Below are 27,894 nucleotides of genomic sequence, written 5' to 3'. Positions count from 1 at the left end.
CACCTTCCACTATCCCAGGTTGCTCCAAGCCCCATCTAACCTGGCCTTGGACACTTCCAGGGAGGTCACAGCTGCTATTCCTGTGGTCCAGGCCAGGCTGTGCTGCTCCAGCTCTCCAACATTCCCGTTTCTCCCACAGGTCTCCGTGTCTGGCGCACCAACCCCGGATCCGTCTTTGACTACGACCCGGCCGAGGACAACATCCAGTCCCGGAGCCTGCACATGATCTCAGGTGTGTCCCAGGGGGCTCTTCTACTGGGGCAAAATAGGGTTTGTACTCCTGCAAACGTGGGGTCCTGGGGGCCAAACAGAGCTGAGAGGTCAGGGGTGACACAGGGACAGAGGACAAACTGTCTGTGGCTGCTCCTCCCCAGCATATTTTCAAACAAGACATTATTAATTTTTCTGTCATGAAATGACCCAACACAGGCAGGAGGAGGATTGTTTATATGACCCACACAGCATGTGATTCCTTTTTAGTTATTGCAAAATACTGTCCTGAGTTACATTTATTTTGTTTAACTCCTTTCCTGCTTATTGAGAGGAAAAATACCTGAAGGGTAGAAAGCAGCCTCAGGGAGGGCTCAGAGCTATGTTAGAGAAGGAAGGGAAAGGTGGGATAATTAGAATAAAAACTTTGGAAGACTAAGAGGAAGGAGACTGGAGAAAGGATAAAACTACTGTGACTGCTGAAGAGCAGAACTTGAGTGTGGTGTCCACAGAACACTTAAAAAATCACTTGGAAACACCACCAAGGAACCATAGAATACACTGGGATTATTTACACGGAGCTTTTTCCCCACAAACCTTGGGAAACAGCAGGGCTGGGGCTGTGAGCCCCCACGGGTGTGGTGACCCTGCCCCTGCTGTCCCCAGTCCAGGCCCAGCGGCGCAGCCGGGAGCATTCCCGCTCCGCCAGCGCCCTGAGCATCAGCGGCGCCGGAGACGAGAAATCCGAGCCCTCGGAGGGCACCGACCAGCGCCTGTCCTACTACAGCAACGGGGGCTTCTTCACCACCACCACCACAGGTACGGGGCACCGGGCAGGGCAAACTGCCCACGCCAGCTGGGCAGCCATTCCTGCAGCCAGGACACACCACAGCTCCAAAAGGGCGAGTTGTGTTCGCAACCAACATAATCTGTTCTGGTAATTTGAGCCACTCAAGTGCCCTGTCCCTGCTCTCCAACCACAACAGCTCCATCACCGACTCCAATAACACCACAAACTCTGTTTGCCTTTCAGTGGGCTACAAACAGGTGAAAACCATCGAGCTGCCACAACAACGCTCGTCCTCGGTGGCCACCCAGCAAACCACGGTGTCCTCGGTCCCCTCCCACCCCTCCACTGCTGGGGTGAGTAACTGTGAGCCTGGGATTGGGACACAGCCCCAGGAGTTGATTTGGCTGCCTCCCCACACTGCACAGCCCTGCAGGGGTCATGGCCCATGGTCTGTAGTGCTTCAGATTATGTTAATCCAGGATTGAGTCAGGAACGTTCCTCTCCCCCAGGCTGAAGCTCAGCACTAAACCCAGTGAAGGTGTAACTCTCACTGAAGTGGGACACACCCTCACCTGGACCTCAAAACTTTGAATTAGCATCTTAAAATTTGAATTCTTCCTATTCCTGAGGTTGAGTCTGGAGTAGATCCATGACAGTGGGTATGGCTTTGCCTCCCAAAACCTGCCTGGAGCTCCCCTGGGCTGATCCTGCTCAAACCCACCCTGCAAACATTTTGTTCAGGCTCAGTGTCACCAGCACACACAGGTATGGTGGCACTCAGGTGCCCAGGACCCAGGGGAGGAGCTGGGAAGGAACGGGATGGGTTATTTCCCACCTCAACACAGCATTATTTGCTTCATCTCCTGAAGCACCTGGTACCAGCCAGAAAAATAAAAATCACTGTGTACTAAGACAGACTAAACCCAAGTTAACAGCAGTAAAACTAAGTTAACAGCAGGAGTTACAGCATGAACCCTGAGGAATTCAGAGTTCATTCAGGGGGAACTCACAGAAGCTGAACTAGATTTAAAACAGGAGCAGATTCAGCCCTCAGTAGTGAGTCAGACTTGCCCTTCCCTGCTCTGACACTGATTCCCAGCCCAGCTGTGGCTGTCAGAGTTTACCCAGTCCTTCTTTCTGCCCGATTCCCAGCCCACCTCTGTCAGGATTTACCCAGTCCCTCTGGATATCCCATTCCCAGCCCAGCTCTGTCAAGGGCTGCCCCATTCCCAGCTCTGTCAGGGTTTACCCAGTCCCTGTGGGTGCCCCATTCCCAGCCCAGCTCTGTCAGGGTTTACCCAGTCCCTGTGGCTGCCCCATTCCCAGCTCTGTCAGGGTGTCCCCGTTCCCTGTGGGTGCCCCATTCCCTGCTGTCAGGGTGTCCCCATTCCCTGTGGGTGCCCCATTCCCTGCTGTCAGGGTGTCCCCAGTCCCTGTGGGTGTCCCATTCCCTGCTGTCAGGGTGTCCCCATTCCCTGTGGGTGCCCCATTCCCTGCTGTCAGGGTGTCCCCATTCCCCCTGGGTGCCCCATTCCCTGCTGTCAGGGTGTCCCCATTCCCTGTGGGTGCCCCATTCCCTGCTGTCAGGGTGTCCCCATTCCCCCTGGGTGCCCCATTCCCTGCTGTCAGGGTGTCCCCATTCCCTGTGGGTGCCCCATTCCCTGCTGTCAGGGTGTCCCCATTCCCTGTGGGTGCCCCATTCCCAGCTCTGTCAGGGTGTCCCCATTCCCTGTGGGTGCCCCATTCCCAGCTGTCAGGGCTCAGCCCGTGCCTCTCCCCCCCACAGAAGACGTACCGGGCCATGTACGATTACACGGCGGCCGATGCCGACGAGGTTTCCTTCAAGGACGGCGACACCATCGTGAACGTCCAGGCCATCGACGAGGGCTGGATGTACGGCACAGTCCAGAGGACCGGCAAGACCGGGATGCTCCCGGCAAACTACGTGGAGGCCGTGTAAGCACCCCCTGCCCCTGCCCAGAGGGGCAGAAAAGGGGGGTGACACCTCCCAAAGCGCCTCGGTGGCCGTGGCGATGGCGCCTTGTGAGTAAAAGTAACTGCAGAGCAAAATATTCTTGAGACGTTATTTCAAAACATCTTTGAAAAGTCACCTGTAAAAGACTACTTTGCATTTCTTCCAATGCCAAAAAAACCCAACAAACCACCTTTTTTTAAACGTTGCCTGGAATTCCCAACATTTCATCACACACCATAATATGACACTACAACTGCAGTCCAGTATCTTCAAAATTTGATACCAGTATTAAGACTAAGACTCCCAAGCATTACTTTATTCATTCTATAAAAACTATAGAATTTTTTGGGGGCTATGTGTTTAAATCTGTTCACTTCCTTTCACAAATAAGCAACATCTAAGCTTAGTATTTCAAACCAATTTATTTGGGGAGGGGAAAAAGAAACCCTCTCCTGCTTGCTGAGGTCTCATGAATGTGTTCTTCGTGCAACTGTTCTGGGGTCAAAAGCTGTTATTTCTTGTAAATTAGTGACTGAATAAAGCTGATGTTTCTGCAGTAGGATGGATGTGTTCCCTTGTGCTGAAAGCAGGAACTGAGCTCACAGATCACCGGCTGTAAGAGCTGAACACACTTAAGGAGGCAGATTTAGAACCAAAGTAACATTTCCAGGGAAGCACAAAACCCTACAGCCAACTTCCCATTACAGCTGCAGGCCACCTCTTTGTCCTGGTCCTTCTGTCCATGAGACACACAAACAGAATACTCAGAATCCTGCTGATGATCCCACCACATCCTTGAGGACCTGCTCCCACCTTACAGCAGCACTGGAGACCTTCCAAGGTCCCTCCCAGCCTTGGGAATCCAAAGCAATGCCGAGGGGGAGCTGAACAGGCAAAACCCCACAACCACCAAACCACGGGGACATGAACAAGTTTGGGAACTATTTTCTCTTTTATTTGCCCATGTGTAAGTCTTAAAAAGCACCTGCAGCAGTTCCTTCCAATAAACACCCACTCTGATAGCTACAGTACAATATATACAGATCAGAATTCCAGAGGAAAGCCCGGGAACTCTCGCTGAAGGTCTCCGAGAAGCAGCAATGCATTCCATGCAATTAAAATCCCGATCATAAATTAGTAACCAAACATCTGCTGTCAGTCTGTACACAATATACAAGAAGCTTCTTGCCAAATCCATTCATTTCCCCAAGGAAAAAGTCTTCTCCCACCAGGAGAACTGCTGCCACCCATGGACATGGGGCAAAGCCCGGGAGGCTTCACAGAGTCTGTGCATGCCCATCCTGTCACTTCTTAGTGTGAGTCGTACAAAAATACGTGGAAAAATAGATCCAGTACAAATCCCAGGTTCCTGCTTAAGGAATTAAGCCCAGCTCACCTCACAGGTGCTGTTCTGGCAGAGTCTGAGCAGCTCAAAGGAACCCCCCGGGGCAGCAGAGGAGCAGAGCTGGGAGATGCAGCTCTGGCCCCACAGGAAGAGTTTGCAGCACTAAGAACACTTCGGGTCTGAAAAAATAATTTAACTACTCTGTTGGTTTGGTTTCACAGTCTCTTTGCTATTGCACAACTCTTGTCAAGTTCCCTTTCACTACCTGAAAGAAATATGCATAGCAACACAAGACAAATACCTCTGCCAGGGAGGAAGTAGTCCCACAAATTAGGGGGGGAAAAAACCAACAACAACAACAAAAAGGGGAAAAAAACCCAACAATCCCATGACAATAAATTGATGTAGGAGTTAAAAAATATCTTCTGTTCAAAATGCACAGTTTAAGGAGTAATTCACCAGTAAGAAAAACAAGGTGTGTGGGGGGAAAAAACCTGTTGTAACAAAATCCTCCTTACTGAGCCCCGGGAAGCAGCTACTGGGAGCTGTCCTGGGGTGGTGATTTCCAGCGGGACTGCAGGTTTTTCAGGATGCAGGTGGACATGTCAGCAAGTTTTTCCTGCATCTCGAAGAGCTGGCTCCCAGAATAGCTGTGGAGATCCTCGGAGCTGAGCTGGGCAGAGAGGGCCTGGATCTGGCTCAGGAGATCTGCCGGGGGCTGGTCGCTCGTGTTGGGCATGGCTGGCTCAGCCAGGTCTGAAAGGAAGGGAAAGAGGGAAGTGGAGGGAGATCTAAGCAGAATTCCAGCTGGTTTTCCACAAAATAACATCTTCGAGCAGCCCACAAAGTGTTTGTTCCACACAAGGAGTGCTCCTGACAAAGTGAGCCCTCAGAACTCCACCCCAGCCTTCCTTCTGGTGAGTTTTGCTGTGTTTGACCATGGCTGTACAACAGATCCAAGGGCAGAAATGAAAGGATTTGATCCCAACAGACAATGCCAGTGTCCCAAATCCCACACTTAACTCCCACATTTAAACTGCAGAGCTGAAGAGAAGTCACCCCTGGGCTTTTTGTTCTGCTTCCAGTCTCTTGCTGGGAGAACAAACACGGATTCTGAGCCACCAGGCCAAACTCCAGGAAGACACAGGAGAATCCAAATAAAAATCTACACCTGCAAATCCCAGCTGGGTGTCCAGGGAATCATCCCACTCCTGTCCCCCCCCTCAGGATGAGGCACCACTTCCTTATCTCTGCTCACCACGTTTGTTCTGTGCACCCCCAGCAGGGACCAAACATGGAACAGCTCAGGAGTCATCTGAGCCCTGCCTAATTTGTTCTTTGCTTCTTTAGGGAAAACCAGCATTTTCCCCTCAAAATATGTAAGTTTTAAAAAGCCACTGCTCCAGGGCTTCATAAAGCAGCATTAAATGTGTTAATATTGGCTACTAACAGACCCAAAATAAAAAATAAAAGCATCAAGTGTTCTCATCAGGAGAGAACAAAGACAGCAGAACTCTCCAAATCTGAAGCAAAAAGCCACCAAGAGGTACCTGTTCCAAGCTTTTCTTCATCTACACAGAGTGGTTTCTCCTCCACATCATTTACAGGCTTTTCAGCATCCTCAAGCACCACCATTTCCTCCGACACTCGAGACTTTACCTGAGCATTGTGTGGGACAGAACAAGACAAACGGTTTTAGAACAAGAAAAATAAAATTAGATTACATGGTTAGAAACACAATAATGAATACATAAATAATAAATACATGTCACAGTAAATGCAATCACCATTCCTGTTAATAATAATAGTGCAACCAAGCCATCTGTACCTTGAATTCCCACATACTGAGACAGGCAGGGATTAGGTTTCAAAGTGCTGTTTTTAATTAGGGAAAAAATACATCATTCCTCATGATGGCTATTATCAGTTCATTAGGGCAATACTGGCACCCTGGGTGTTAAAAATTCAGCTTTACCTGTTGCTCATGATATCCCTTGAGAGCTCTTTTGACATTGGAGACTTTGGGAGAGCGGATGGGAAGGGTTTTGATTTCCAGGGCTGTCAGAGAGCTCAGGTCCCCCACGGTCTTGATGTTCTTGGCTCGGATGAGCTGCCCCAAACCTCTGGCACTGCAGCAGGGGAGGGAAATGGGTTATCACCAGAGAATCATGGAATATCCAGAACGGGAAGAGACCTACTGATGCCAATTTTATGCCCCAAAAGGTGGGACAGAACTGCTCAGAGACAACCTTCAGTCTTTAAGCAGCGAGGTGTTCATTTCAGGCAACGCTGGGGAACTCCCAGCTCACGCTGGACAAAGAGCTCCGAAGCACTCAGTGAAAAGCCAGACTATTTATACAATTTCTGTGAGAGATTACATCATCATTTCATGCATATTCACATTATTGCAACATCTAGGTATAATATTCATAGCAGGCAGAGTGAGGGCAGAGTCAGGGGCTGGGTCATCATTCTGGGGAGAATCTCAGTGGTACATCCTGTTACTTCAGCCTCGGGGTTGTCGTTTCACTCCTCTCCCTCAGGTAAACTTCTGAACTTTCCTTAATTCTGCTGACTCCAACATGTATTTGGCAGGAGTTTTTGATATTTGGCAAGAGTTTCTGGACCCTGGCCCTTCTCTTTCCCCTTATCTCTCTCTGTGTTCCTTCCATATGTCTATTTATGTGTATGTTAGCATTTTTGGTGCTCTTTGTTTTCCTGTGCTGGTACCCTGTCCCTGGGTACAAGCTTTTCAGCGTTCAAAAAAGTACTTGAAGAATTCCAAACTAGTCAAGTCTCTCCCCCAACAAACCACCCTCCTTCCTTTTGAAAAAATTTTGGCTGAAGACATCTGTAAGTTGTCACAAAAGGTGGGTTTGTAGGTCCTGTAAGAATTCAGTTTCTATGGAAATGTCCCCTTTAAAGGAACAACCCACTTACCAGATGTTTGATGTGATCTGGGGTAAAATGACATCCACAGGAGCTTTGCAGCCAGCCAAGGCTGGGTACACATGTTCCATAGGGCATGGCAGAGACTCCTTGGTCATTTCTGTAATCTGGAATAACACAGGAAAGGTGTTAAAATAACTGTCACATGACTGAATACAGGAAAAAAAAAATAGAAGAGAAACATGAACCAAAGCACTTCTTACTAAACACTTCTTTGAGCTCTTAAATTTAAGGGTACGAGATCCTGGGGACAGAAATCCTTTGGTTGGAGTGGTAATGTGCTGGATAGAAAAAGAGGAAAAAAATATCTCTCAGAATTGTAGGAATAGTTAATAGAAGGAATTCAGTTAATAGTAGGAATTCAGTTGTCAGACTCTACCCCCTGAGATCTGAGAGTAAAAGAACAAGTCAGACTGAAGCAGTTACAGCTACTTCTCACCCTGACTGACCCTCTGCTCTTACAACTGTGCTAAGTGACTACAAACATGCCACACTCCCTACAATAAACAACATGAACACAGAATATATATGAAGAATTCACCTTAGTCTGAATATTGGACAAGATTTTCAGGCTTTTGGAAGAGGGTGAGGAGTGGGATCTGACCACGGGACTCCTCCTGTCGATGTCGTCCGCCAGCCCCGCCTGGTGAATGGGATCTGCAAAGGACACCCGACGGATCTGTGGGGAGGGAAGGAGGTTTGACAGTGTCAGTTCAAACCACCAGGGCCTGGGGAACAACTTTCAGTCTGAAATGAGGTCGTTAAAGTTCTTGACTGACACAGGAAATGTTTCACCCAAGGACACACCCTGGCAATACCTTGTGAGCAGGTGACAGGGACTCATCATCTTGGTGACTTCTCTTTGCACCTCTCTTCAAAATGCTGGTGGAAGGGGAAGCTGAGGGAGACCACGTGCAGCGGGCCTGGATGCTGGTGGGGCTCTCATTCACCGGCACCAAAGCATCACCTTCTGCCTTCAGAGGTGACTCTACACTGGGATTTTCCAAGGCTGCATTTTCAGACATTGTTATTTCAGTTTCCATTAATTCCTCCTTCATCTCTTTCTCTGGAATAACACAAGTTTCTCCTGCAGTAATCTCAGCTTCTGCTTTATCATCCTGATTGCTTTCCAGATTGTTGATCTCCTTTTCCTCAGGTTTGCTATCAACAGGCAGTTCCTCAGGCACCTCTTCCAGTTGTCCATTCTGACTTATTTCTTCCTTCTCTGGAGCTGCTGTTCCCTCCTTCTCTGGAGCTGCTGTTCCCTCCTTCCCTGGAGCTGCTGTTCCCTCCTTCCCTGGGGCTGCTGTTCCCTCCTTCCCTGGGGCTGCTGGTTCCTCCTTCCCGGGAGCTGTTGGTTCCTCCTCCTCCAGAGCTGCTGGTTGCTCCTTCTCTGGAGCCATTGCTATTTCCTCTTCTGGAGCTGCTGTTCCCTCCTTCTCTAGAGCTGCTGTTCCCTCCTTCTCTAGAGGTGCTGTTCCCTCCTTCTCTAGAGCTGCTGTTCCCTCCTTCTCTAGAGCTGGTTCCTCCCTTTCTGGAGCTGCTGGTCCTCCCTTCTCTGGAGACATTGTAAAATCTTTTTCAGGAGTAGCTGTTCCATCCTTTTCTGGAGCTGTTGTTCTTCCCTTTTCTGGAGCTGCTGGTCCTTCCCCTTGGCTCTCCCAGGCCAGGCAGCTCTCACCAGGCTCCCCTGGAACACCCCCTGGCAGAACCTGCTCCGTTGGCTCCTTCTGATGAGCAGGTTCCTTTATTTCCTCTATGGAGTCAGTAGTTTCACCCGCGGAACACTCTGGATTCTCTGGCTCCACCTCCATCCCACCACTGCTTCCTTGCAGGGTACCCACACATGTTCCCTGGCTTTCCAAGTCGCCCGTCCTGGGTTGCTTTGGGGGATGCACCGGAGTGCTCATGGCACAAGGTGCCAGGGAGAAGCTTTCCTCAAAATCTGAGTGCCCACACAGCTTTGAGCCCCCTCCAGGGGTCTGAACCGGGCTGATCTGGGGCTCGTCCGGCTCAGGAGTTTTCCTCTTTCTGGATTCAGTGAACGATGTTATTTGTTGCTTTGGCTTTTTAAAACAGCAGTCGCAGCTCTTGGTTTTTTTCACCCTCCTGCTCCTTTTGCTGTGACACTCAGGGGTTTGCAGGGAGGAATGCTCAGCCCCTGAAGCATCTGCTGCTGGTGCACAGCCCCCTGGGCTTGCCTGCCTCTCCTCCTGCTGGTTCTGCTGTGCTGCTTTCCCATCCTGCTCACACACAGAGGGGCTGGGCAGTGACTCCATCACTGTGTCGCTCTGGTTTTGCTCCTCACTGGTGTTCTGAGCAGCAGGGGGGTTCCCAGAGCTGGCAGATCCCACAACTTCACCAGCAGTGGGAGGAATTCCCTGGTTTTCAAGGCCACATGGTTCAGCTGTGCTGATTTCAGCTTCCCCTTTATTTGCTTCCAGTAGACTCTGAGTTTCATTTTCCTGGGAAGACACTTCATGGCTGTGGCTTCCTGGCTGCCCATCTTTCAATTTACCTTCCTGAGAATCACTTCTGGTTTTCACTTTCGTGTATTTTCTCTTCCTTGTGCTTTCCTCCTTGGCAGAGCCCTCAGCCTCTGAGTTCTCTATGCTGGAGAGCAACCCTTGGGCAGCTCTCCTGGTGTGGTACCGTGGGCGCTCCACCACCTTCAGGCTGCTGTCCTGACCTTCCCCCTCAGCCTTCAGGGGCTCCTCTGCCCTCCTGCCACGCCTGCTCCCTTCCTCATCAATGCCCCTGGAAGGAGAGTCCTTGGAGCTCCGGTCCTCTGCAGTTCTCTCGGGTTGGCTGCTCTCTTTTGTACTCATCTTTTCTCCTGTTTTCCCAGAAATCCCCTTTTGCTTTGGGGATCCATCATCCTTAGGCTGTGACACCTTCTTCTGCCCAGATTTGTCATCCTCTTTCCGCCTGTCCCTCCTTTGGATCCCCTCCTCCTTGTCCTGGCTCCCCGAGGAGCTCTCTGCAGTCTCCGACCGGCGCCTCAAGGAACGTCGGAGCACCTTCTGCTGAGGGGACACCTGTGACACCTGGGGGTCCTCCCCTGTGGCCTGGTCGGGTGAGGTGGTGGTGTCTGGGGGGGTGTTTTCCTTGGAATCCATGTCCAAGGCCCGGGCCTTCTCTATCTCCGCAATGGTGTCCTCGACTTTCCTGATGTCTGCCTCTGTGGAGTGGAGAGCCTGCGACTGGGACAGGAGGATTTGCTCCACGTCCTCTACCGTGGAGCACAGCTCAGGAGTACTGTCCATGCTGTCAGAGGCAAGAGACTCCTGTTCTGACCTGTTCATCAGCTTGGACTTGTTTCCCTGGAGCTCCATCTTGCTCTGCCGGCGCGTGAGCCTCCGGATCGCCGCGAGGACAGGCTCCGGATCCGGAGGCTTTTTGTTTTCTTCTCCGGATTTCTCTGCTTTAGCACTGGTCTTGCTTACACTTGTATTTTCCTGTTTGCCTGCCAGGGCAGCCCCTCTGGACAGCTCTGAGAAGGTGTTCAGTGGTGATGGGCTGAAGGGCCTGTTCTCTGTCCCGCTGAACTTCTCCAGGGTGATGAAGGACTGCCGGCGGCTCACGGGCTGGGGGGTCCCAGAAATTACATCGCTGGAAGCTGAGCTGTTGCTGGCATTGGAAGTGTTTTCATTCCCTGCCGAGGTCTCCTTGGAAGTTGCTTCCCCAGAGCTTGTCTCTAATTGCTCTCCAGCTGATGGCTCCTCTGGAACCATCTCAGCTGTGTGGTTCTGTGACTCCCCCTCGCTGCTGGGAGCTGAGCTCTCCCCTGAGGGACACCCTTCACTCCTTGTGTTTTCTTCCTGTCCCAAAAATATCAACAGCAACAATATGAACAGCAAAGTACTGCGGTTGTGCTATGAATATAATATTTAAGTAGGGTTCTGGTGCAGTAAAGAACACCACACCCACAGGGTTTTTCTAACAACCCTTCCTTCAAATTATTCATCATCTGTCCACTGGTAGTTATAAAAGACACTTCTTTTCAACCATTAACCCAAAACAAAGAACTGCAAAGATGTTTTATTTAAGTTTTGCTAGAGGTATTAACAAACTTACAGCTAAAGCAGTAAGTTTCTGTTAAAAGCCTGCTGTATTTTACCCAGTTATCAAACCAGCTGTTCAGCCAATTCCTCTCCAAAAGGAATTTAGGATTTACAACCTTTACCCCAATAAAATATTACTGACAGCACATGCACATGACTGACCATGAATATAAATCCCTGTAATACCTGGAGCTGTGTAACAAAGTTCAAATACAGCCACACTAGAACTACTGATACAAATCCTCCCATTTTGAAATCCAAATGCCCAATAAATGATATAAAGCAGAACACAGCAAAACCACTGCAATGATGTTAAATTCCCACCTGGTGATGAGAAGGGAACACAAACCACAAAAGCTCTCATGTTATGGTTGTAACCCTGATATTTTAATCACCAGTAGACAATGAGGAATTACCTGAGGCTTGCTTTCAGTATCTTCTTTGGCATTTTCTATTAAAGGTGATACTTCCCTAAAACAGAAGTTACTCAAATTAGAGTTGCTGCAAAAAAAAAAAAAGGGGGACACCTTTAATGTGCTTAGTGGTCACTTTTACTTACAAAGAATCCTCCTGGCCTTGAGTATCCTGAGAAAATAAGGTGGTGTCTTGTGATGCATCCAAGTTGTTGTACATGGCAGGAATGTCAACCCTGAAACAAAACCAGCAATGGGAAGTCAGACCCTTCTTTGGAATTTATCATCTCCTTATTTCAAGGCCACTATTTTCAGCTGCATTAAATAATTTTTGGAGAATAAAAGCTGGGATTGGGATCCCACTCTGCAAAGAATTCCCCAGCACTTGCTGACTGCACAACTCAGCCCTGCCCCTCTGGGTGACACAAGTTCTGCTTACATTGGTTTTTGCTGCCCAAGCACAGAAAACACTCCAGTATTAATTTCTCCCATTAAAAAGAGAGGTAATTCTAAAGATTCCTCTGGAATTAAGGTGAGTCCTGGGAATATCCTAATTTCTGACATGCTGCTGACACCAAGACTTCCCTTCAGATTCAGAGGTCCTTCCCTCAGATTGGGTAAAACAACCCGTTCACTTCCACGATTCAAGAAAAATGACATCTTCTATTTCACTGCATGAAGTAAAAATGTAAACTCCAAATTATCCAACTCCAAACAGACTACAGAGAGTGTATTTAATCAAAATAGGCAATGCAGTTCTGAGAGTAATTTGGTTGCTTTAAAACAGTAAAGCAAGGAACTCTTTTAGGTTTAAACTTTATAACCTGTATGGAAGGTCAAGATTCAAATCCGTGTAGTAATGTGAGATACAGGAATTGAAGTTAATTAAATGTGAGATACTCAATGTAATGACATTTCACATTAAAACAGAATAAATGACAGACCTCTTTGACCTCAGCACTTCTTTCTGATGTTCTGTCAATACTCTTGCTTTTGTTTCTGGAGGAATAAACACAAAATCAACTGATTTCTCCTCTTCCAGAAGTACCTCACTTGGAGTCTTTGACGATGCAAATTCTAGTTTTAACTGCAGAAAGGGAAAAAACCCCAGATGCTGGGTTAGAAACAGGAACTGAAAATAAGGAGTTCCTTAGGAACACAACAGCCTTCCCTCCCTGTGACAGATCTGTGTACACAGCACAGTCCCACCAAACCCAACATCCCCCTCCAGACCCCAATCTGTCAAACCTACAACCAGAGTGAGGTGAGTTTTGTGGGGTTGTCACTCCTCCCACCCACCACACCCTCCTTAGATCTCAAAAATCTATAAACTCAGCAGAGAATTCTAGCAAGAAAATTAAATTAGAGTCTGCTGGACAGCTTAAGTTTGAAGGAAAAAATTTTCCAGGGCCACAAAACTCATTGTTTTATTATTTTTCCCTGAGGATTTGCAGCAGCAGAGTGGATGTTCTGGTGCAGAATGGGATGTGTGATTCTCTCACCCCTCTCTGGCAACACTTTACCTTTGCAGGTGTTACTTGCACGTTACTGGACTTGTCTTTTCCATCGTTTTTCTGGTCGCTCATCTGTGCCAATATAGAATCTCGTTTCTGACCCAGCTTCACTTCCATTCCACTGATCTTTGCATCCAGCTGGGAATTTTCCATCTATTTCAATAAAAATACACTGCATGAAGAAGCTCCAAGCTCACAGACCCACCCTGAGATGTATTAATTTCTACAGCTAAACTGTCCCACGCTCCCCTTTCCCTCTAAATTAAATTAATTGTTCAAAGAAGCTTTAAAAGGCATAAAAAGTTTAGAACCAGCTCAACCTTTTGACAGTGCTCACCCAGCATAGTTTATCATTCCAAACACGAAACCAGAGCAGGTTAATCATAGTAAAAACCACAAGTGACCTCCTGAAGGATTCCCAGGCTCAACAAGGTATTTACCGTGTCAGAGAAGGGCCCACTGCATTCTTCACCCATCTCAATGCTTTCAAAGCCAGGCAGCAGGAGAGGAACTTTCTTTTTGGCTTGGCTTAACACAGATCTGCTCAACAAAAAAAACAAAAAGCATTTTAAACTTCTGGAGGAGGAGAAGGGGCACAGCAAGAGCAGCAGATCCCTCAGAAACCAGGACCATTTGTACAACCCGAGATCTCTTCCTTTAAAGATACAAACAAGGAAAATATCTTACTTTAACTCCTCAGGGTATGTGAGTGAGGCAGTCTTGGCAAAGGTGGAATTCCAGAACTGGGCACACTGGTTCCTGAGCTGTTTGCTCCTGTGCTGGAACCCTGCACAGAGCAGTGGGGAGAGCTGCTCCAGCATCTCGCTGTCGTAGGAGCCCGTGCAGTGGGACTGTAGACACTGCAGAATCTCTGCCAGCAGCTTCTCAAGCTGAGGGAGAGAAGAAACAAGAGAGTTTTTACTTAAACTTTGAAATAATATGTGCAATATTTGAATTAAACCCCTATTGAAAAGATTATTATCCCATATAACTCTACAGCCTGAATAAATAACTTTAAAAATCACACCACACAAAGAGCTTAGAGCTCCTCCCCTCAGCAATAAACACATCATTTAAATATTAAATCTCCACCTTTAATACATTTTTAATTTGTTTTTTTAACACAGGATGAATGGCAAAGCTCTGGTGCCTCACATTTCCCCCAACCCCAGCAAATTTACCTTGTTGTTAAGATTACTGTAGACTTTAGGTACCTCAGGGAGCCTGCCAAAACAAACAGAAAAATTATATTTTGCTGCCTCATTTACCCCAAGCATAAAAACGTAACATATAATACCTTCAAGCTTTGCACAGTAGTTTTAGTGTCTAGTATAGTGTATATATAGTTTGGTACAGGATAAAAAACCTGATGGAATCATGTTGGGAAATGAGCCTCCTGTTGGGTGATTAAACCATTTCTAATGTAGTTTGAAGTCAGATTCTCCTTTAACCCCCACTCACATGCTGAATTTCAGAGGAATTAATGGAAAAGTCAGTGGTAATCAGTACAAACTTAAACTTAAAGCTCTTCTTATGAAGTACTTCTAACTGCCTGCTCTGTGCTTCTCTTCGCCCTCTCCCCAAACACATTTCCCAGGCCCCAGAAATACCTGCATTAAAAAGCTGAAACACCCCCTAAACTAAGCAATTCCATGTAAGTAAAGCCCTAGAATTAGCCAGAAAAATAAGAGGAAACTGCATTTAGTAGCTTGTTTTAGAACCCTGTGTCCCCCAAGCTGAAGAGGTTCCCAAACTTGTATTTGCTTGCACATGTCTTGCTTCAAAAATACATTCCAACTTCTCTTTTTTCCTGAATAAATATAAGGCAGACAATGCTCAAAGGCTGATGAGATGGGAGATGGAGAGAGGTGGAGTCATCCTTACACAGGAACAAGTGGATTCTTGCCCCTGGGATGGGGATTTCTGATGAGTCTTAGGTGAATTTTAGGCAGCCCTGCTCCAAGTTCCAGTAAAATCTATGACAATTAAATTAGAATAAAGCAGCAAAGCTACATAAAGAAAAAAAAACACAAAGAAAGTTTTTTCCAGTACTTCCTTCTGCTGGAAAACTTCCAGGATCTGAGTGTGCAGCCCATTGTGATTTAATTCCTGTAAAATTTTATGCAGTTTCTGCCCACTAGAAAACAAATCATAATTAATAAATATCTTTTCTGCAGTGAAAATAAACAGGAGGTGGAAAGCAAACACTTCATTCATGCAGAGATGCCAACACTTCAAGTCTAAAGAGGCAAGAGTTTTTAAATACCAAGCTTTCTGGAAGTGCTGAGAACCCCTGAGCTCCACTCTGACCTGCTCCAAGAGCACATGACATTGCCCCAGTAAAATGAACCCAGTCTCCCAACCATTCCTAAAATACTCACTTGGTTTTTTCATAAAACACTGCCAGGGGCTTGGAAAAAATGGCAAACATGGTGCCCATCACTGAGGGCAGCGAAATGTGGCTGATGATGCTGTGAAGAGCAGCAAGGACTGAAGGACCAACAGAGATCAGTGTTTCTGAGCAGGTTTCTTGGGAGCTGAACACGTGGAAGGAGTCCAGTAACATCACCAGGAGCTTAAAGAGAGAGGCAAGTTTGCCCAGGGGCTCCTTTTTCTTCTTAGACCAATCTGAAGGGGTCTGTGGAGCTAAAATTAGAAAATAAAAAGGTAATAATTTTCCTTAACCAACGTGCCCTACAGAAAAACACATCTGAGCATTCAGTCTGTGTGAGAAGCAGAACTTTGATGCCCAAACTGTATCCACAAACAGTTTAAAACCAGACCTAACAGAATAAATACATTTTTAATTTTATCATATCTCCTATTCCTCTTATTTATGATTGGCTTTTGAGACTTTATTGTCTATTTGAAAATAGACAACCACCACTCTACAGATACACATAAATTTTGGGAGGAGGAGGGGAGGGCGAATATAAATTTATATTAGTTTATTTATTTATAATATAATTATACACACACACATATATATTCATAATAATAATTTCTTTATAAGTGAAGTTTACATCATGTTTTATCTCATCAACAGTTCCAATCAAAGCATTCCATTCCCTCAGCAGTCCCACACAGCATCTCACTGCTTTAACAAATTCCTGTGGGGCAGAGAAATTAGAAATGCTTCAATTTTATAGTGAATTGTGTTATTTTGTGAATTATCTCTTCATTTTTTCAGAGAATTTCACAGAATATTGTGAGTTGGAAGGGACCCACAAAGATCATCAAGTCCAACTCTTTAAGTTCAGTAGTTTTAAGTGGGAGTAGAAAATAAAACAAAGAGTATTTTACACACAGTGACTCTTTGTCTTCTTAAACCTACTCCCAACTATTTCATACAAAGCAGGTTCAGGAGCAGAAGCAAAGTGTTGTTAACAATTTACCCTTGGTTTTCAGCAGGAATTGGAACATCAGACTCTGGGTTCTGGCCCAGCATTGCTGCCTCAGAGCAGAGCTGAGCAAAGCAAAAGCACATCTCACAAGCAAAAATGAAATTACAGCCAAAATACCATTTTAGAACCCAGCAGTGTTTAACAGTGAAAAAAAAGAGTGAAGGGGCCTCAATATATATTTATATAATATATTTATACCAATCTCAGCTGTATTTTGCCAGGCTGTGCAGGAACTGCTCAACAAATAGCAAAGGTCTGAGACTCAAACAGGCTGACTGGATGATAATTTTAATTCCTTTCATGACTTTTGCCAATCCCTTCAGAGGTCAGACAGCACATGCAGCACATTCACACCACTGATATCCTGCAGTTGTCACTTCTGCACCCACAACAACACTAATTTTTACCCAACTCTAAGCCACACAGAACCCCCCAGTATTCAAGCATTTCCTTACATCTGGTTTTTGGCTGGTATTTGGTACCATATGGAGCAAAGTTGATGCAGTCAACCATGACTGAGACAACGTGGGTGAGACCTTCCATCATGGAAAACATCTGAGGAGCAACAGAAACCATCAGGAACAGGAACCACCACGAGAGAAACAGTGACAGGAAAACACACTTGGGTCATTCAGGACAGAAATGCACTTTTAATTTAAAGGTGGTGCAACTGCTCTGCACTATCAGACTCAGATAAAATTACATTTTAAATACATTTACACATGATGATGAGTCTTCCCATTCTATACAAATAAGACATAAGCAAATGCACTGTCCAAACAGCAAAGCAGCCCTAAGAAGATTTAGGATGGATCAAAAGAATTAAGGTTCAAGGTTTTTTTCCCCTCCCAATCCACCAAAAAATCTTCCACATAAAGCCAAACCTGCTTTACAAGGAACACTGATATTCTAGACTAATATAAAGTTTCAGTATAACTTGCACACTGAACTTTTAAATTGGTTAAGTTTGGCTTGTTTATTAATTATTGATTTTTGGCATTGATGTTTATCATCAGGATATGGCAGCATCCAAGCTAAGTTATAATGATGCAAACCTCTAAATCCCAGGTTTGCAAATTCCAGTGTTTTTCTTGGTTTTTTTCACAATATTTTTTTAGAAGAGTGAACTTTAAGCACAAAGGGCTTTATCTTCCAAAGCTGATGTTCACATCCAGACACTCCACCTCCCCTCATGGTGGGGGTTTCTTCTTCCAAAAGTTTTCTCTGTTATAAAGCTTTACTTTCAAATTTTACTTGACAAGGGTGATGCCACCAGAAATTAACAGCAGCAAGTTCAATCTTCCCTCCCTCCTATTTAAAATGCCTGGGTTTTGTGGTACTTGCCAATTGAAGTTACTTGATATACATCTATTTCAACTGGATAAATCCCATTTACCACCATGATAACACTCACTAAACCATTACCACTTTATTAGTTAGGAGACAAATTTAAAGACTGCTTAACTACTATTTTAAGATTTAATAATAAATAAATAAATTGATCAATAAATTAACAAATAAATTAATAAATTTTTTTCAACTGGATAAATCCCATTTACCACCACGATGACACTCACTAAACTGTTATCACTTAATTAGTTAGGAGACAAATCTAAAGACTGCTTAACTACTATTTTAAGATTTAATAATAAATAAATAAATTGATTGATAAATTAACAAATAAATTAACAAATTAATAAATTTATTTCAACTGGATAAATCCCATTTACCACCACACTGACACTCACTAAACTGTTATCACTTAATTAGTTAGGAGAAAAATGTAAGAGACTGCTTAACTGCTTTTTTAAGACTTACTAATAAATAAATTAATAAATATTAGTATTTAATATTTATAGTTATTTTTACTCCCTTCAATCCATTTCTTTATCACCTCCAACTCTTTTCTTACAGCTTTAAGTCTCACCCAAACCGAAGCACAAATCAGGAGTTTACACCGGGTTCTTACACCTAATTTCAAATACACCTGCTGGAGTACTTTATAGAGTGCAGTATCACAGGTTTATACTCACTACTGGAGTTTCACCTTCTAGCCCAGCCATAATTTTGGCACACAGCTCCTCACAGCACACGTTCTCCTCGGCTGTTGCCACCAGGGCAGCGCAGCGGGCGAAGGCTCGGTACAGCTCCGACCACGAGCGCAGCAGGGTCTTCATGGTTGGCTTGAACACAGAGAGAAAGCTCATCAACATCGAGGTCTGTGCACAGGGGTAAAAGTTTTCTTCTTCTCTCAAACCTGTGTGGCTCTTGAGGGTTTTCAAGTTTAACTGTTGGAGTTTTAAACCCAACCCTGAGCAGCGGTGCGATGTCGACACGTATTGGTGGCAAATTCCCCCCCCCCCGAGATTACCAGGTAGTTTTTACAAACCCCACGTTGGTTTTAATTAATATTATGTATTCAGTGTTACCTGGGGAAAGCCCTGGGTGGGGAAGATGTGTGACACTGGCAGTAGCAATGCACTGTACACAGCACTGAAGTTGTGCTCCAGGGCATCCCCCTGATTCACTTCGTTGGTCTGCAACGACAAAGAAGTTTTCTGATTATTGGAGCTGCAAAACTGAGGTGACAAATAAGGCTGTTCCTGGTTCACTGACTCGTACATGAGACCTGTGCAAGCTCAACTGCCAGTGGCAGTTTGAAATTAGCTGTTCTGCTCTTGAAAGAGTTCAGGCTGCTACTAGAAAAGGGATAAAAAGCACTGTTTGTAATTCCAAGAATAAAAACAATCTATCAGAAAATGTCTTGGGTGTTTTTCACTTAGTTCAGTTGCAGTAAGTGATGACAACAATCTACTTAGAGTCGTGGTTTGGGTGGGAAGGGACCTTAAAGACCATCCAGCCCCACCCCCTGCCATGGGCAGGGACACCTTCCACCAGCCCAGGTTGCTCCAAGCCCCGTCCAACCTGGTCTTGGACACTTCCAGGGATCCAGGAGCAGCCACAGCTTCTCTGGGCAACCTGTGCCAGGGCCTCCCCACCCTCCCAACCAGGAATTTCTCCTTAATCTCTAATTTATCCCTGCCCTCTGGGGATAGGATGTCCCCCAGGGGACATTCCCTGTGTCCTGTCACTACATTCCCTTGTAAATAGTCATAGCACCTAAAATTTTGTTCACAAATTCTAAGATTTTTAGGTCCAACAACTACATGAGGATTAATTAATTCAACAACTCCTACATTACAGTCAATGCATTTCTAGTAAGAACCTGAAAAACCCCTTAAATGTGACAGTTTATATGGCTTCCATTAGGGCTTCCACTCAACAAGTCTAACATCAGTAAGAAATTCTGGTCTAATCACATCCTGAACATCCCAACTTGGGATTTATTACATTTTTCACATCAAACAAACAAGACTCAGCTCCTGGAGGGCAAGTTTCCATGCTTTGGGACAGCAAGACTACGCCAAGGAATCAAGGCTTGGAGCACATCCATGAGTGTGTTTATAAACTTAAGAAAAGGAGAAAAGCATTCCCAACCATCCTGAACATTGCACTGAAGAATGATCATTGTAAAGCCCACTCTGGATCAAGATAAATGATCAACATGAGGCTTCCCTGTGGGTTTTTGGGGAAGAGAACCCAAAGCCACTGTACCTGGTTAATCCATTCTGTCAGAGGATTAACGACAATGCTCCACATTCTCCAAAGGTGCTCCTTGTTTTCCACCTGCTTTGAGCTCTGGTTGATGACACAGATCACAGACTCACTGAAAGCCAGGGGAGATGTGGGCCCAGACAGGACATAACCCACAAGTGTTTCCAGAATCACAAAGAATCTGGGGAAGGAAGTTCAACAGATATTTTTTCAGGAAAAAAATCAACCCCTCCTGTGAAGGCTTCTAAGGGAAGTTTGATATAAGCAAGCACCAGCACATACCTCTCATCTGTTACACAGCATTCCAGGAGGTTGTTATGGAAAGGCAGCTGGATTAAGAACAAAGCTGGTGTTCCCTTGGAAGAGAAATTTAAGAGGTCAAAACAACACATCCATTGATCAAATGAAATGGCTGCCCCACATCTCTACCTATATATTATATTGAAGGCAGAAATTTACAATTATTAAAAGTTGTCCAAAATTGTCAGTTCTAACAATTCAAAATAAAAATGAAAGCTGGAAATCTGAGCTGCTGCCAGATCCTGGGATTCACTTAGTTCAAGGTTGCAGCAAGAGATCTTTGGGACAACTTCTGCTAAAATCTGACACAAGCATCTCAAGTTGGATCATGTCAGAGAATTAACAAAATGCATTTCACTTTAACCACCCTAATAAAGTTCTGACTCTTGTACCCAAGTCAGAAAATGTAAATAAAGCACTTGTGGTAAAGAACTGGGAGGAATTTGGGGAGTTGAGCTCTTAAGCCAGTTCTAGCAGACAAAGCTTTATCCTACTCAGTTGAGTTCAGCATTTGCTTACCCTTGTTATACTTAGGACTGCTCTCAGATATTTGTCTGCTCTTCAAAGCTTCCAAATCAATTCCATGCCTGGCTAATAAAGTAAATGTTGGGCTAAAAACCTCTATTGCCACTGCTGCAAAATAAAAAGTTGCCTTCTCTCTACTGGTGGATGTAGAAAACCTGATGGTCATCCAGTTTTAAAAGTCTTTAAATACCTTTCAACTATTCAGTCTCCTTGCAAAGTACCTAAAATCTGTATTTTAAACCATGAAAAATCCCTTTTCCATCATTACTTCCAGTACCTATCCAACCTTATCTATAGATTGTTAAATTACTCCTCAGAAGTGAGGGCTGGAAACAAAGTCTGCATTCTGGAACTTTGAATAATATGATTTCCTGAAAGATCTGGGTCTCATGAAGTACAGCTATGACTTCCTAATACCTTTCAGCATAAATAAAACTCTGGAATGAAATCAGACTTACATTTAAAAGATCCATATCAGCAACCTGATAAGCTGGTGATCCCAATACTTTTGGAGGCAACTCCTTAACAGTAATATCAATGAGGGACTAAGCAGGGGAAAAGAAAGAAATACACGTAAATATATTTTTCTGAGGGTTCAAATATTTGAAGTAACACCACAAATAAAAGCAAAATTGAAAAAAACTGGTTCCCTTCAGCAAAAAGAACAAAAAAAGTCCCTCAGTCTTCTGAAGCAGAAGGTTCTGGCAGGAGAACCAGGGACCCAAATGTGCTGATAAATCTGAAAAACACTGTTAAAGCAAAGAAATCCTCACCAGTACTTTCTGCACAGGAAGAGAGTTTGATCTCACAATGTTTTTCAAGGCCTGGAGCAACATAGTGAGGATTTCTGACCCTTGCTTTTCTTTCTTATTTCCTGGAATAAAGAATATTTCCAGTTAAAGCAGAACCAAGTCACTCTGACCATCAATAAAACTTTTTATTTAATACTACAAGACCAAAAAAAAAAAAAATCTGTGTATATTTGTAAAAATATACCAAATACTTAAGGGATTCAGAACCAAGTCCCTGCTCTGAACAACAGTGTAACTGAAACTCCAAGGTTTAAATAAACCCCCCCCGAGTTTTATGAGTAAATGGAAACCTTTGTATCATTAACAACCTTATCTCTGATATATTAAAAGAAGTTGTGGAACTCTGCATTCATCCAAGGAATGCTCTTCATTTCTCTCACCCATTTCAGTTAAATCTTTCAATTTAAAAGGTTTCATTATTAAGAATATTCTGGACTTTCAAAGCCTTTACAGCATTATGGATAATTTTTACAGAGGAAATAACTTTTAGACATCTGTAAAGACATCACAATTTACTCTGAAACAATTTAATTACAGAAAAAGGCAGCCATAGTCACATACCCAAGATTTCACACTGATTTGAGTAATATGAATGTCTCCATTTCTACAAAGACTTAAAGTGGGGTTATTTTTTAAATTTTTTTTTAAACTGCTTTAAAAAAAACCCCAATTACTGATGAAGATTAAACCTAAACTTCACCAGCAGGGAAGCAACAACTTATGGTCTAGTTTTAAAACCTCCATACAACCTTTAACTGGTCAGCAATGACAGACTGAGAAACCATGACACTTCTTACCTGATTCAATTGCTGTTTTCACATATCCATTTATGTCCTTCCATATAACATTCAGCATACAATCTACAAGGCAGCAAAATGGTTTTATTCAGTGTGCAATAAAAAATAAAAACATTAAATAAAATTGCAGGTAAAGTAACAAATTCTGTTCAAAGGCAGACTTTGATTTAAGCAAAAAATTACCTAAGTTTTCAAAGTCAGGCCAGTTCTCTTCAATGTAACATCAGGATATTGCACAAAGTGCTTATTTCTTATGTTTCCCTCTCCCAGTTGATTTCCCAGACAATAATGAAATTCCATCATTAAATTCTTACCAGGAACTTCTTTTCCAATGGCAATAAAGCCATCCTGCACTGCATTGATGAGTGTGCTGGCATGCTTACAAAAAAAAGAAGGGCTGCTGATCAGTGGGGACTGGAGAGGCTCTAGAACAAAAAAATATGACCCATAAAGCTGTTGTTTTGCAGTTTACTGGTAAGGTAAGCCTTAAAAATAAGCATTTAACATAACATCTTAAAGATGACAGCTAACAGTTTTAACTGTTTACAGCATTCCATTCCAACAGACATCTTTAAATCCAATAAAACTGGCAATGAGATTATGCAAAAATACTTCAAAAATATATAAAATTCACGCACCTAAACTGAGTACAAGTTTGTTTTGCTTAGCAAAATCTAAAACTCCTGGTCCCATCAGGAAGTGCAGCAGCATTTCAATGCCCAGGAGCTGGATGGAAGAAAACACCACTCCTCCTGCTGGGCTGGAATTGAGGTTTATCCTCGGGGTGGCTGGACTCACCAATGGGTAAGGACCTAAAAGAGGGGAGAGAAGTCCCATTGTCTCATATTCCAAGAGAAAGGAAAGATCCAACAGACCAAAATCTCATAGGAAAAGAACTAACTATTGCATAGGGTTGGTTGGAGGGGACTTCTAAAAGCCAGACACTCCCAAGGGGGGTTTAACAAAAGCATTTTGCCCAACCTCAGTTGTGATCTCACCAAGATGAACTTTTTTAAGGAGGGAACACAGGAAACTCCCCAAATCCAGGACACCTCCACAACATACCTGAGCCTCCTAATTACAGCAGTGAGAATGACACAAGCTGGGAATGCCAGGCTTCCACAAAGAGAAGGAAAAGAGGCACTTCCTTATCTCAGAGAGTTGGATGTAAAGCTCAAGGAGGTGTGGTTTCACATTAGTACCAAAGCTATGGATGCATCATGATCACTGGGCAGGATTAGATGGGATATTGGGAAAGAATTCCTGGCTGGGAGGGTGGGGAGGCCCTGGCACAGGTTGTCCAGAGAAGCTGTGGCTGCCCCTGGATCCCTGGAAGTGTCCAAGGCCAGGTTGGATGGGGCTTGGAGCAACCTGGGCTGGTGGAAGGTGTCCCTGCCCATGGCAGGGGGTGGGACTGGATGAGCTTTAATGTCCCTTCCCACCCAAACCATTCCATGATTCTACACTATCCAAGCAAAAACTAAAAAATGCTACAGAAAATAAAAGGGCACAAATAAATAGCACACATATAAATACAGGAAAAGTTAAGTTTCAAACCAGAGCTCCCTTGTAAGAGAGAACACATTCAGGACACTAAAACTGGTCCTTGCAACATGGAGCACAATTTTTTAAACTTTAAATGCTGACTGGAACAGCCTCATTTTCCCCAGTGTGAATCACCACCTCTGAGCTCTGCAGAAAAGTTCCTGGTTTCAATAAAAATGAAAAAGCATGAAAATGTTAAAGAGAGCAGGTGATTCTGCACCCAGAGTTTAGCTGGGAACAGGTTGCTCCTCCTGTACCTGGTTTCTGCCCAGGGGTGGCTGAGCCCAAGCTCTGGTTGGCTGGAAGGCGTGAGGGGGTTCCTGGGAATGCAGCAGCAGGATCCAGACTCAGGGTGCTTTGGATTAATGGGACACAGACCTGCAAAGAGATCACACCTCAGTGAAAATGGCTATAACTCACACAAGCCATAAACCACACATCTCAAACATCACATAGAGCTGCTGTTCACAGCATTGGTGTCTCAGAGTTTCTGGGTACTTTTAATATTAAGATGTATAATGATAAATTAATTAGGAATGCCTAAAATAAAAAAAAAAGTCCTGGTAGATATGATACAGCTGGATCACTCTAAGGTACATTTTCCCCCCCTCTTTACTCCCATCCTGAAGTTTAACTTAATGAAATTCAGGTGTTGAATGGAAACATTATGATCATTCCAGTTACCAGTGACAGTAATGAAACACCAGGATCATTTTTCCCCTCCATCTTCCTAAATATTTGATGGTTTTTTCATTAAGTTTTCCTATGGCAAACTTTCCAAAGCACACCCTTTCTTGGTGAAAGGGCAAAACAACCCTTAAATGACATGCTTGTGCTCCCTGTTGTGCAGTCACTGGACATTTCCAGAGATGCTCCCAGGACTTTCAGACAGGCCCCCAAATCTTTTGGAACTTGAGGTTCCAAGGGCACATTTAATCCCAAGTATTTCTGCTGTACTACACAGAAGACACACACAGAAAGCACAGAAATATGGAGTCAAGTTTGGTTCCTTAAGGCAGTTCTATTCCATAAGATAAAACCAGATAAGCTAAAAATCAATCAAATAACCTAGAGGAGGATGAAGCAGGCAGGAATATGTTAGAGTAACCAGGACTATTCCCAGCTGTGTTACCTGTTCAAAGTTTGAAGGCAGGTGAGTTCCCAGCCTCATGAGTAAATACCACCAGACCTCCAGCTTGGTGAGTGCCAGAGCCTCTGTTCTCACATGGATGGAGCTCAGGGGCTGCATCAGTAATTTCAGCCTTTTAGCACTGCACAGGATATCTGGAAGACCAAAAAAAAAAAGGCATATTTTAAGCAGTACAAATAATTAAACCACAGGGCAAGAAAAAAAGAAAAAAAGGAAAATAATTAAACCAACAGGGCTTTTTAGCTTAAAGCTCAATGAGTGACAATTTGCAGAACTAAAATACATAGTAAATGCACCAAGCTTTCAGACTGTCTTTCTGCTCTAATTGTTGTCTAGAACAACTCTGGAAATACAAGTATTTCTTACCAATACTGAAGTGAAATCTAGTGAATTCCAACAAAACTAGAGGGAAATTTACCCTTGCACTCTTACTTGACATGGATGTGCATTGGCACTGGGTGAGAAGGAAGGATCTGAGGCTGCCAAGGATCATTTGCCACTGCAGGAGAAATGGCACAGCAGGTCTGGACAGACCTTTGCTCAAGCGTGTGCAAGTGTTTAAGGAAGAGGAAAAACTTCTGCCCAGCTCAGCAGCAGCAGAACCTGCCCCTCTGCAATCCACAGGAGCTGCTCCTGCAGCTGGAAATCCTGGCCAGCCACCCTGGGACACGAACAGCCAACACCAGCTGGGCCAGGGATTTTATCTTCCCATTAAATAGAACCTTTTAATTAAGTTATGTGAAATAATGATCAGAACAAATAATAAGAAACACAATAAAATGACAATTAAAGATAAATTCAGCTAAGCTACGGAATGTCCACAATTAGTTTTCTCTTCAGAACACAGAGAGAAACACAAACAAGATAAAAATCAAAATATTCTGTGCTTTGACACAGACTGGACTTACAACTTGCTCAGGTCTCAGTTGTACCTTTAAAACAACTTTTTTAACACCTCTACAATCCTGAAGCACTGCCCTTCTTCAGTTAATCCCCACAGTCCAAAATAAGATGTACAGAATGTTTTATTCTCTATTTCACTGCTGTTTGGATCAGTTAAAGCATTACAAAACAAATATAATATTATTCTATTCCTATCAGTTCCAGCAGAAAAATTAAGATAGAACAAATTATCAAACTGTCCTTTTGCCTTAAAAATAAGACAAAACAAGAAAAAAAAAACAACAAAGAAACCCAACATCTTGAATTTTATTTATGTCTATCCCACTGTGTGTTTGTGTACACCACAGACACACCAGGTGTGAATATTCTATTCCCATTAGGGGAAGTGACAGTAAGCAAAATAATTCAGGTTAATTTTTGTTTTAAATCTACCTGGGTTTAGAGCAAAATTATCTATGAGACTCTTCCATGCAATGAAGGCAATTTTCTTTACCACTGGGGAGCCACTCCGAAATCCAAGTTCCTCCAGCTGCAACAGGGAGTTGATGAAACTCCCACTACGATGGAGAGTCTGGGGATGAAAAAGTTCAAAATTGAGGTATTTTAATGCTGTTAAAAACTCTTTTTCCTGAAGATTCATGATTGTAGAACTCACTATTTTGCTGCTTACCTTCCCAAGCAGTTTGACAAACAGTGGCCACAACTTCAGCACGAAAGTCTCGTTTTTTGCAGAAAACAATTTCTGAAGCTCAGAAATCAACTTCTGCAGGCAGAAAGAAACAGCATTTCTACAAGAAATACAGTTAAAATATTCTAACAACCACATCCTCACGCCCATTTTGAGTAGGAGGCTAAGCTAGACAATGAGTTACTGCCACACCAACTTCTGACAGAATTTGGTGAGCAAATTCCCTTGCAGAGACAACAGAAATTTAATGGCATTTATGAGTTAATGCTGTTAAGACTGGTGCTTGAAGCATTTAAAAGCAGCAAGTTATTATTATCAATGATTATTTTCCTGATTAATGGTTCCTGTCCAGACACATTGTTATTTTTACACTGCCCCTGTATTTACACTGCTGTTACATTAATTTTTCCCATTAAAGCCACAGTCACCACGAAGTTGGCTGTGAATGTTTTTGCTGCCATTATCTAGACTGTAAATAAAATTAAACATAAAACTGCAACCAACCAACCAACTCCCCCATCACTCCTGCTGCTGCCTGCAGACCAAACCCACGGCACTGCCACTCACTGTGGTCATGAGGTGCTCGGTGACAGCTGCCACCTCCTGCTGTTTCTGCAGGAGCAGTGGCATCCCCATCTCCAGGGCAGTGGCCCCTCGCAGCTGCACCTTGTGAGCAGAGTGGACAACCAGAGGGATGATGAGCTTGGCCCACCTCACAGCCTCCTCTCCCATCTGGGCTGGGGTTTGCTCCATCAGGCTGGATCCAGAGAACAAATACAGGGATTACAAATCTCCAACAGACCCTTCAGGGAACCAAATTATCTTTGTGATATCAATAAATGCTCTAATTCAACGTATGATTTATAGGAAACCATTCTAAACTTCTTAAAGATTT

General features: G+C 44.1%; 2 protein-coding genes across 42 annotated transcripts in view; one reads left to right on the top strand and one right to left on the bottom strand.

Moving 5' to 3' along the window:
* The window catches only part of NEB (nebulin), a 101,021-nt gene extending 97,487 nt beyond the window's left edge, over nt 1-3,534 (top strand). For all 38 annotated transcript variants that reach the window (XM_064661719.1, XM_064661725.1, XM_064661723.1 and 35 more), the window contains 4 exons: nt 140-232; nt 877-1,029; nt 1,244-1,353; nt 2,787-3,534. In XM_064661719.1, coding sequence (XP_064517789.1) covers nt 140-232; nt 877-1,029; nt 1,244-1,353; nt 2,787-2,960 — 530 coding nt within the window. In that variant the 3' untranslated portion in view covers nt 2,961-3,534. The remainder of the gene's footprint in view (nt 1-139; nt 233-876; nt 1,030-1,243; nt 1,354-2,786) is intronic.
* A 374-nt stretch (nt 3,535-3,908) lies between these two features.
* The window catches only part of RIF1 (replication timing regulatory factor 1), a 30,299-nt gene continuing 6,313 nt past the window's right edge, over nt 3,909-27,894 (bottom strand). For 2 of the 4 annotated variants that reach the window (XM_064661726.1, XM_064661729.1), the window contains exons 6-35: nt 27,567-27,756; nt 26,982-27,074; nt 26,744-26,882; nt 25,391-25,542; nt 24,516-24,636; nt 23,352-23,525; nt 23,028-23,138; nt 22,714-22,776; nt 21,878-21,978; nt 21,563-21,649; nt 20,562-20,635; nt 20,280-20,460; nt 19,094-19,201; nt 18,698-18,847; nt 17,120-17,219; nt 15,642-15,906; nt 14,442-14,484; nt 13,948-14,150; nt 13,701-13,800; nt 13,270-13,413; nt 12,691-12,833; nt 11,893-11,982; nt 11,750-11,804; nt 8,088-11,090; nt 7,811-7,948; nt 7,473-7,550; nt 7,261-7,376; nt 6,296-6,449; nt 5,871-5,979; nt 3,909-5,076 (exon numbers count right to left, since the gene is read on the bottom strand). In XM_064661726.1, coding sequence (XP_064517796.1) covers nt 4,856-5,076; nt 5,871-5,979; nt 6,296-6,449; nt 7,261-7,376; nt 7,473-7,550; nt 7,811-7,948; nt 8,088-11,090; nt 11,750-11,804; nt 11,893-11,982; nt 12,691-12,833; nt 13,270-13,413; nt 13,701-13,800; nt 13,948-14,150; nt 14,442-14,484; nt 15,642-15,906; nt 17,120-17,219; nt 18,698-18,847; nt 19,094-19,201; nt 20,280-20,460; nt 20,562-20,635; nt 21,563-21,649; nt 21,878-21,978; nt 22,714-22,776; nt 23,028-23,138; nt 23,352-23,525; nt 24,516-24,636; nt 25,391-25,542; nt 26,744-26,882; nt 26,982-27,074; nt 27,567-27,756 — 6,706 coding nt within the window. In that variant the 3' untranslated portion in view covers nt 3,909-4,855. The remainder of the gene's footprint in view (nt 5,077-5,870; nt 5,980-6,295; nt 6,450-7,260; nt 7,377-7,472; nt 7,551-7,810; nt 7,949-8,087; nt 11,091-11,749; nt 11,805-11,892; nt 11,983-12,690; nt 12,834-13,269; nt 13,414-13,700; nt 13,801-13,947; nt 14,151-14,441; nt 14,485-15,641; nt 15,907-17,119; nt 17,220-18,697; nt 18,848-19,093; nt 19,202-20,279; nt 20,461-20,561; nt 20,636-21,562; nt 21,650-21,877; nt 21,979-22,713; nt 22,777-23,027; nt 23,139-23,351; nt 23,526-24,515; nt 24,637-25,390; nt 25,543-26,743; nt 26,883-26,981; nt 27,075-27,566; nt 27,757-27,894) is intronic. The other 2 variants (XM_064661727.1, XM_064661728.1) reach the window with 2 other exon arrangements.

Source organism: Pseudopipra pipra, chromosome 7 (genome assembly GCF_036250125.1).
Source record: "Pseudopipra pipra isolate bDixPip1 chromosome 7, bDixPip1.hap1, whole genome shotgun sequence".
NCBI classification, from domain to species: domain Eukaryota; kingdom Metazoa; phylum Chordata; class Aves; order Passeriformes; family Pipridae; genus Pseudopipra; species Pseudopipra pipra.
The sequence above is the reverse complement of the archived record's forward strand: the minus strand, read 5'-3'. Positions and strand labels throughout refer to the sequence as shown.